The following is a 10,392-nucleotide window of genomic DNA, read 5'->3' on the forward strand; positions in this document are numbered from 1 at the left end:
TTTTTTTAAATCAAGTAATAGAGAATTTACCTTAATCTTTTTATGACTACATTATATTTCACTGAAGCAATGTACTAAATTAGGATTTGATAATCCAATTAACCTTTAAAAGTTAATTCCCTACTTGTGTTTTGGAATAGGCACAGCAGAGTAAGATTCTATAGCCTCAGAGGAAATTTAAGTTAACAAACGACTCAGAATGAAAGTAAAATTTTATACTGTGACCTAATTTCTCTAGTAATTTGCTTATTACAGTAGCATACTCTTTCCATGGAAACCCTCTATATAGGGTCACTAAGTGTTGGAACTAACACGATGGCAGTAAAAACTAATCCTTCTTAGCATTATTTAGTGCTCAATAAAAGGTGAGGATTGGAAGATAAGAAAATGTATTTGAGGTATTTGAAATGATAGGTTTTGGATGGGGCCGACCTAAGTTCACATCCCAGCTTTGCTATTTACCGGTTCTGGTGATCCTGGGTTTATTATTTAAGTTTGTCTGTGTCTGTCTGTATTTATTGAGTAAAATACATAAAGCAAATCCTGATACTGTATAGAAAGTCTGTGCCTTTATTACTCACAATAAATCTACAGATACCTTATTCTTAGAGGCAAAAATAAAAATGTAGCTTTGGAAATTTAAGGGTGATTTTCAAGATAATGTCCTTTCAGTTAGATTAAGTACAGTTTACTAATCTATCAGTTCGGTTTGACTTGAGGAATGGAAAATAGAACCACAAGACTGCTGAGATAAGAGTGGGGAGAAAGACACTCTTTGAGCTAGGTGTGGACTTTTAAGTGGAAGAGGGACAGTGATTGTGGTATACTCTGACGTGGACATTTCTGTGAGAAGGATCATGGTTATCAGTATTGTGCTCATTACCTTCTGGAATTCTTGAAGATCCAAGAGGTATGGGTTATTGACTATAGTAATAGTGTGCTGTGGAGTTGGTCCGACTCATAACAACCCTATATATAGCGTTTCCAATGCAGTAAATCTTTCGGGAACTGAAAGCCTCATCTTTTCCCACTGAGTGAACAGGTGACCTTGCTGTTAGCAATCTAATACACCACCCTACCAAAAAAATCAAACTTGGCTGGAGATAGTTTTTAGATTTAACATTAGAATATCTTTGTATTTAACTATGAATTGATAAAAGAGAATGGATCTGCTAAAGAATTCAGTATAGTAACACAGTCAAATGGGAGGGAAGTCTTTAGGAAATTGTGTCAACTGAGTAGTGTGGGAGTAGGTCAGATCCTGTTAGACTAATAGTTACCAGGTCCCTGGAAACGCCTTTTTTACTGGGAGGGTGAAAGACGAAAATGTATGGTACTATTTTTACATGATAAGTCTTGGGGTGGCGCTGCAGGATAAACACTGGACTGACTGCATGGTCGGGTTGAACCGTGAAGTCAGTGATTCACACACAACAACAGTCCTCATATGACGGTGTCCTGGTGGCATAGTGGTTACGAGCTTGTCTGCAATGTTGGCAGTTAGAACCCACCAGTGGCTCCGTGGGAGAGAGTATGTGGCTATCTCTTCCTGAAAGGTTGTTGTTATTAGGTGTTATTGAGTGAGTTATGACTCACAGAGAACCTATGTATAATAAAAAGAAACACTGCCTGTATCATCCTTACAACCATTGCTGTTAGAGATTATTATTACAACCTCTGTTGTTAGTCCATCTCATGAGGGTCTTCCTCTTTTTGATTAACCCTCTGCTTTTCCAAGCTTGATGTCCTTCTTCAGGTACTGGTCCCTTATAACATGTGCAAAGTGCCTGCCATCGTTACTTCTAAGGAACATTCTGTACTTCCACGAAGACAGATTTGTTCTTCGTTCTGGCATTACCAACCTGCGAAACTCTAGGAGGCTGTTCTGTTCTGTTGCACAAGGTCACTATGAGTTAGAATCGACTCAGTGGCACACATCAACAGCATCAGCCTCACACATTTGTTTTCATCTTCCTTTTTTCAACCACAGACCTAGATTAAGGACATGAAATTGAGGTAATTTGCTAACTTCTGAATCTTTGAGATATTTGAAAGTAAGAAGAGTGTTAATAAATATTCAGTTATTAGTTCCCATAGAGTTGAATTTGACTCCTGGTGATCCCGTAACACTTGAGTAAAGAAAAGGTGCCTATTGGTTTTTATTAATTTTAAGGAATGGAAAATAGACTATGAGACTATATATCAATTTTTTTATTCCAGCCCCCTAAAAAATGACTGTATGTATACACACACATGCATTTTTTCCCCCTCCCAACTCAGGGGAATTGTGCATATCAGAAAACGAAAGAAGGCTTGTTTCTAAGGAGGCTTGGAGTAAGCTGCAACAGTACTTTCCAAAGGCTCCTGAGTTTCCAAGTTACAAAGAATGCTGTTCACAGTGCAAGGTACTGAACTCCTGACATCTGTGGAAAGTGCTCACCACCCCCTGGATTGGCTTACCCTGAGGATTCACATTGTGCTCTTAATGGGGCTTGGGGAGGAGGCGAGAATGTGCTGTCAGCAGGAGAGAGTTGATTTGCTTCATTCTCTTTCAGATTTTAGAACGTGAAGGGGAAGAAAATGAAGCCTTACATAAAATGATTGCAAATGAACAAAAGACTTCTCTCCCAAATTTGTTCCAGGACAAAAACAGACCCTGTCTCAGTAACTGGCCAGAGGTACTATTAATTCTCATAAAGGAAAGAATCCATCTACCTTTTTAAGACCCCTGCCAAATTCCTGATGAGATATTTCAGAAAACCCAGGACTTCTTTAACTAACTTGTTTCCTACCTAATCAGAACGATTTATTCTCCCTTGCTAGTTCTTAGTAGAGAGTTCCATTTTGTCTATAAAACTTGAGAAGGGAAAACCACAATATATAAAAAGCTTTTGCCGTAGGAATTCATGTGACTTAATGGGTACTTGGATGTGATTTTTGTGTTCTAGGATACGGATGTCCTCTACATTGTGTCACAGTTCTTTGTAGAAGAATGGCGGAAATTTGTTAGGTAGAAAAAAATTTTCTATTTTTTTTTTTGTTTTTGTTATTTGGCTATAGTATTTCTTAACAATCATGGATTAAGTTAAATTGATAATCCAAAAGTCATATTTAATTACTAATGTCCTTTTAAATATGAGGGGCTCCCAAAAACGTGTAGAAAAAGTCCATTAACTTTTAATTCCATTTTCCCATGAAGTTGTTGAAGTCCCCTTGTGATCTCTAGTTTTAAAATAAGGATCTGAGAAAACATTCTGCATAGTCATAGAGTTGTGAGGTGTGTTTTCACTCCTTATCTCCTTTGAGTAGAAAACCCACAAGATGTAGCCCTGTGTCATCGGTTGGAAACAGCGCTCTCCTGTGTCCCCATGGGGGACTCATGTTTACATTTGCTTCCATGACCAAAGAAGATTCTAAACTGTGAGTTTCCTCTCTTCATGCAATCTTGCTATTTCTACTGGTTAATGAAGTGTGTTTAGGAAGTCTCACATCTGACCTGTTTTAAGAATCTGGCCCTTTGCTGAGTTGTGGATTTTCTTTTTTCTTTTTATATGTTCTATCAGAGTGAGCATTTGTCTTTTAAAAAAGACCTTTTCTCCAGAAAAGGCAAAAGGCCGCCTGAGACTCTACTTCAGTCTTCATGCGGCTTCCTGCTCTCTTCTGAAAAGGCAGTTCTGCCTTCTCTTTCCAAGCTGTTGACAACCAGCTCAGTGATTCTTGGTGGAACTCTTTGCCAGAATCACATAGCCTGTATGGTCATGCTGTGGTTTTTTTCTCCTCAGCTGCCAGCCTTCAGAAAATAAAGGGAGGAGAAAGTAGCTCAGAGCAAAGCCACTGAGCTGTTCATCTGAAATGCTAGGGCCTTAAACTGAAAAATTAGTTCCACTCCTCAGATGCTTCCAGAAGAGCTCATCTGTGAAATTTACCCCTGATGTTTCTGTTATTTTTAAAAAATATTTTTTAAATACCTAGAAGATGTAAACCATGAAAATAAAACGGAATGCAAATAAATAATAAGTTCCATGGGACTGAGCAGTGGTTAAAGCACTTGGCTGCTGACCAAAACGTAAACAGTTTGACCCTACCAGCCACTCTGCAGGAGAAATATGTGGCAGTCTGCTTCCATAAAGATTTATCACCTTGGAAGGCCCTATAAGGCACTTCTACTCTGGTAGCATAGTTGTTACGAATCAGGTTGTGAACCTCAAGGTCGGTAGTTCGAAATTACCAGCAGTTCCGTGGGAGAAAGATGTGACTTTCTGCTCCTGTAAAGATTTACATCCTCAGAAACCCTGCGCAAGGTCGCTATGAGTCGGAACCGACTCCACGGCACATAACCACCACCACCACTCTGTCCTGTAGTGTCACTAAGTTGGAATCAACACGATTGAAGTAGATTTTGAGTCTAAGCTAGGCTTTTTTTTCTCAGTGCCATTTGTTTTTATATTAAATATTGGTGTTGATAATTTTGGTTACAGAGACTAATGGATGATACTTATTTTCTTATTGCCATGTGTCTTAAGGCATGTTGTGTTTTTTTGCACAGTATAGCTCTCATATGGCCCAGTGAGTGGCAAATGATACAAAAGCTCTTTGTCGTGGATCATGTGATTAAAATCACGAAAAGTGAAGTGGGAGATGTAAACCCTTCAGAGACGCACTATGCTTCTGAGCCTAGTAAGTTTTCATGTTGTTCTTGATTTTTATGATTAAAAGTTGACATTTTAGGCAAAAGGGAGGGCTATGAGAATATTGTATTCTCTGTCTAAAATTAAAGATCATGTCGTAGCTTAGGCTAATAAGTCCCAAACAGAAACTAGCAAATATTGATCTCGTTACTTACACATTTGGTTGTTGATAGTAAATGGGCTTCTGTATTTACATATAATGGATGGAGTACAGCAATTACTAGAAAATATTGACTTGTAACTTTGGTATGTTTTTGGTGTTTGGTTCTCAGACAGTAATTCCTAAGCCACTTTTATGTTGCATTTTTTAGAACTCTGTCCAGAATGCAGAGAAGGCTTATTGTGTCAGCAACAGAGGGACCTGCGAGAATACACTCAAGCCACCATCTACGTACATAAAGTTGTGGATAATAAAAAGGTACTGATCCCTCTTGTGGCCATGAGTAGTAGTGATTGAGATTGTCCTTTGTCTTGCTGTTCGATTTTTAGTGGCAACAACTGAGGAACCATGTTTTTCTTTCCTCAGAGATACTTAGTATCAGACTTGAAATTGGACAAAAAAGAAAAATAAAAAGTTATGTGATTACATGTAGATCTAATCAGTTATTTGAGTGAATTTGTGACAGATCAGTTACTGTGGCAGTTCAAACTCCTTCTTGTTGTCATGAAGTGCCATCGAATCGATGCCGACCCATAACGACCCTGTATAGGGTTTCCAAGGAGCAGCTGGTGAGCTTGAACCACCTTGCAGTTCAAATGACTTTTGCAGTCTGGCGCATTAGTCCACAGCACCACACCAGGACTCCTTAGAAACAGTATAATGGGTCACTGTGAGTCAGAACTGACTTGACACCACTTAATAACAACAACCATCAGTCATTTTCTATTTGCATATTTATTTAATGTGAGGAATGGTCTTGGTGCTAGGAGTACAGAGATGAAGTCAAACATGGAACCTACTCTCCAGAACATGTGCACATGATGAGGAAGACGCAACCAACAAATTCATACAATGATTTCTCATAGGACCAACGTTTTTGAAGGAAATGAGGGAAAGGCTTTCTTTGAGGATGAAATGGTGAAATACTTGGCGGAGTAGAAGTAGTGTCATCAGAACCTGTCTTAATTGCAGAGTCAATAGTGAGAATTACTAGCATTAGCCTTAGTCTTAGATGTGGAGGTCAAACATTCTGCTGTCCAAGCTTTTTTATCTGTTCTGACCCCATGGCACTTTCTACTATGTTGGGTTTGATAATAAGTTGCTTCGGCCACACAGGACTTAGACCATACTTACAGTTAAATGGTTTATTAAGGAACAGGGTAGTTTTTTCAGTGCAGGACAACTCTGTCAGCGTCTCATGACCATTCAGGCCTCTTGTCACCCTCCTTAGGACAGGCTCTTTGTCACTGGCTCTGCAATTGGACCCTTTTTGGAGCCCCTTGTTGTCTTCAGTGTTATATAGTCTATAACCCTTACTACAGCTCTAGTGTGCTGGTGAAGGATAAGCATGGGACTGTTAACCACAAGGTTGTCGGTTCAAACATACCAGCTGCTCCTTGGAACCCTTTACAGGGTCATTGTGAGTTGAGACCAACTCGGCAGCAAACAGCACAGTTCATTTAGGGGGTTTTCTGCCTCTTCTCTCTGCTTCTTCCCTCTTCCTTTTGTTTCTCTTACAGCTTCTTTCTCTGTCAAAAAACTTATGAAGTTGGCTACTTATAGGCATAAGCTTGACTGGTCAGTTTCAGAGAATGGCCTTCCCACCAGGGCCATGTGAACTGATAAGTCCTCTCTCAGTAGACCAAAGACACTTTCATAGACTGTTGGCCAGTCCATGCAAGGTGCATATCAATCCTAGGCAAGCTTCCGCACAGTGCCAGGCACCAAGTATCAAACCAGGTTGTTCACAGCTTGGAAATGTTTGTCAACTTGGTAAAGTAATGGACCCTCTAGAGTAGGAAAACTAGGGCAAAGTTGATTCCCCTGGGATCTTTCAAGCTGTTCTTCAAAGAACCAATGCAGAAGGCCACATTAAGGCACTGATTTCAGTACAGACAAGAGTTATTTTACTGGAGCATTGAACTGTAAAGGATCCAGCTCTACAGGCAAGAGGGCTCCTGGCAAAGGGAACTGAGTCCACAGGGAAACCCAGTGTTGCTCAAACAGGACCCAGATCCGTGCTTTCCAGTTGCACTTTCTGCACGGACGAAAATGCTCTGTGTCTTCATTCTTGTAAGTTTATATATAGCCTGTGGTTAGTGGACATGATGGTCTGGGAGGCAGTTTATTCTAAAGAAGAATATGATATAGCATGGATGGCCTAATTCCATACCAATCATACCATGACTTTTATATTTGATTTTTTTTTTTAAAATAAATGTTGTATTGTGTGATAGTTTACATGGGGGAACATTAGTTTTTATATTTATTATATCATACATTGTTTCATTGCCATAGTTACCATCCCGTCCATGCATCATCCCCCAACCAAAGGGTATACCCTGCAAGCCCGCACCCTCTCCCCACGGCCCTCAGCACACAGCCCCTCTCCCTCTCTGCATCTCAAGTCCCCAGGCACTCCATCTCTTCACGTCATCCTGTCTCCATCTCAGGCCTCATTGCTTCTCTGGGTGGGGTCCCGCTCTCCCCTCCTAGACTGAAAGGTTAATCACTCCCCTACTTGCTATAAAATATCCACCTTTACATTTCCAGTCCTCACAATCAGTCCTGATAACAATTATTCACTATTGCATCACAAGAGACCCATCTGCATTTCATTTCATTTCATCAGCCCTTCCTAGACAGGTTAGATACTACTCACTGGAGACTCTACCATCCTCCCCGCCCTGTGGATCTAGGTTCCCTCTTGAAAGCTTGTAAGCCAGTCACTTCTTACCTTTGTATCCCTCACCCCATTTGGGGTAGCCAATGTTCAAGTTGCCCATCCCTATCTACTCTTTGTGTGGAGGGGGTGGGAATAATTCATGCAGCAGGGATTTGTTTCCTCTTTTGAGCTACTGCATTTATAGGTGTAGGTCATGTTTATCAAATTATATCAGATGACGCTTTTTTCCTCTTCTTTCTTCTTCGGGTTGAGCTCTGTTCATCCAGTCATTGAAGCCAGGTCAAGCGGGTATCATCTGCAAGTGTGGGTGTTCTTGCATCTGTCTGCCCTCTTAACAGCCGGTCACTTCACTCTCCACTCTAGTCCTCTGTGGCTGTGTCACTGACTCTGAGCCCATGAGTCCCCAGGTCTTGCCTTGCTGCTGGCCAACCAGGTATCCACCGCGTTCACAGTAGTGTGCTGAACGATGCAGGGCTTAGCTCGCTGCTTCATTGGTGTTCTTCGATCACTTCTTATGGGTGACGTGCGTGGTCGCCAATCAGAGCGTGTATTTCCATTGTGTCTTAGTCTTGGAAGAGGATTTGCACTGAGAGGACCCAGCCACTTGCCTTGATGTCTCCTGGGCAAGCAACTTGCTTGTTCTTGCGGTAACAGTCAGACTGCCCTTGTTGTTTTGTATTTTTCCTGTAGGTCTTTCTTTCAAGAAGTGTCTTCTGGTTTTCTAGCTGCTCCAGGCTGGTCTGCTTGTCCTTTCAAGAGAAAACTTTCCCATTGTATTTGATTTTTAATGTTGATGTAAGCCCCTGAAAGTTTTCAAACTAGGATGTGATGTGATGTGATGTGTTGTGTGCTTTACGCTTAGCTGGCCCCAGTGTGTTTAGAATTGGCAAGAGCATTCATTACAGGACCAAGAAAGGCTGGATTAGAAGCTCTTCAGAGTAGGTGATACAGACAGATTTGGACATGTTTTGGATATAGGGGTGTTGACGTTGGTCTGGATTGAATTTGAAACATTTTTATTGTATTAAGGATGGCTTTAGATCTCTGGATGTCTTAATAATTGAATTTCAGGATTTTTGAAGGATGATTTTTCAATTTATGCATCAGGAATCTGGTTTTGCTTCTCAAGTTGAACTAATGCTTTTAGGTATTAATTTTCATAGCAAAGTAAGTTAGTGTGTCTAAAAGTCTCAGTTTTCTTAAACCCTTTTTACTTGTTTGCATGAGTATATATTAGTATAAAATAGAGTCCAATTATTTGCAGTTTTTGTTTAGTTTCATACTCATTTTGAGTTCAAAAGCAATGTTTCTTAATGGTTTTCAAAAGAGAACTTTCTTAGTTCTGGAACCACTATCAACATTCATGGAAGCAGCAGTCAAAAACTCAAATGACATAATTGCATTAGGCACATCTGCTGCACAAGACCTCTTTAAAGTATTCAAGAGTGAAGACGTCAGTTTGAAAACAGCTGTGCCTGACCTAAGCCATGGTATTTTCAGTAACCTCATGGGCATATGAAAGTTGGACAGTGAGTAAGGAAGACCATAGAAGAATTGATGTGTTTCAGTTACAGTGTTGGAGGAAGAATATTAAAAGTACCATGGACTACCAGAAGAACACACAAGTTCGTGTTGGAAGAAGCCCAGCCAGAATGGCTCCTTAAAGCCAGGATGGCCAGACTTCATTTTTCATACTTCGGACATATTATCAAGAGGGACCAGTCCCTGAAGAAGGCCATCATGCTTGGTAAAGTGGAGAATCAGCGAAAAAGAACTGGAGTTGACATCAGCAGTGGGCTCCAGTGATTGGAGGATTCAGGACTGGGCAGTGTTTTGTTCTGTTGTTATACATAAGGTAGCAACAAATCGGACCTGACTCAACAGCACCTAGCAATAATAGTTCTTCAGAGACCTCTTAAACTTATGGCAAGTAGATTAATATAAGAATAAATCACCAGATTAAAAATTAATGTATTAAAGAGGCAAAATTAAATGGAGAAAGACAGTGCTTTCTGCTTAAGATCAGGGATAAGACAAAGATGCCCACCTCACCGTTGCTGTTAAATATTGTACTAGAAATCCTATCTAGGGCATTGTTGTTGTTATGTGCCATCAAGTTGGATCTATATCGTAGCGTCCTGGTATAGGGTTTCTAAGAAGCGACTAGTAAGTTTGAACTGCTGACCTTGCAGTTAGCAGTCAGTGTTTATCCTGTAGTGCAGGAAAAACAAAAGGTTGACAGGTATCCAAATCAGGAAGGAATAATACAATGATCCCTTTTGTGGATGACATGACATATATATATATATATATATATATATTGTTGTTGTTGTTGTTAGGTGCCATCGAGTTGGTACAGACTCATAGCGACCTTATGCACAGCAGAACGAAATACTGCCCGATCCTGAGCTAACCTCACTACTGTTGGCATGCTTCAGTTCATCGATGCTGCCACTTGGCCATCCATCTCACTGGGGGTCTTCCTCTTTTCACTGACCCTCCATCTTACCAAGCGTGATATCCTTTTCCATTTACTGCTCCGTCCTGACAGTATATCCAAAGTATGAGAGACGCAGTTTGGTCATCTCGGCCTCTAAGGAGCACTCTGGCTGCACTTCTTCCAACACGGATCTGCTGATTCTATGGGCAGCCCATGGCACTTTCAGTATTCTCCTCCAACACCATAACTCAAAGGCATCATTTCTTCTACGGTCCTCCTTATTCACTGTCCAGCTTTCACATGCATGTGAGGTTATTGAGATTTTTGTTTTCTTTACATTGAGATGTAATCCATACTGAAGGCTGTGCTCTTTGATCTTTATCAGTAAATGTTTTAAGTCCTCTTTACTTTCAGCAAG

The 10,392-nt window shown here is 40.5% G+C and overlaps 1 protein-coding gene across 2 annotated transcripts in view; it reads left to right on the plus strand.

The window, feature by feature from the left end:
- Window positions 1-10,392, plus strand: part of USP48 (ubiquitin specific peptidase 48) — a 126,059-nt gene that overhangs the window by 92,813 nt on the left and 22,854 nt on the right. For both annotated transcript variants that reach the window (XM_006862339.1, XM_006862340.1), the window contains exons 16-21: window positions 2,281-2,405; window positions 2,556-2,678; window positions 2,949-3,010; window positions 3,310-3,420; window positions 4,547-4,677; window positions 5,000-5,106. In XM_006862339.1, the coding sequence (XP_006862401.1) occupies window positions 2,281-2,405; window positions 2,556-2,678; window positions 2,949-3,010; window positions 3,310-3,420; window positions 4,547-4,677; window positions 5,000-5,106 (659 nt within the window). The remainder of the gene's footprint in view (window positions 1-2,280; window positions 2,406-2,555; window positions 2,679-2,948; window positions 3,011-3,309; window positions 3,421-4,546; window positions 4,678-4,999; window positions 5,107-10,392) is intronic.

Source organism: Chrysochloris asiatica, unplaced genomic scaffold, assembly GCF_000296735.1.
Source record: "Chrysochloris asiatica unplaced genomic scaffold, ChrAsi1.0 scaffold00047, whole genome shotgun sequence".
Taxonomy (NCBI): Eukaryota; Metazoa; Chordata; class Mammalia; order Afrosoricida; family Chrysochloridae; genus Chrysochloris; species Chrysochloris asiatica.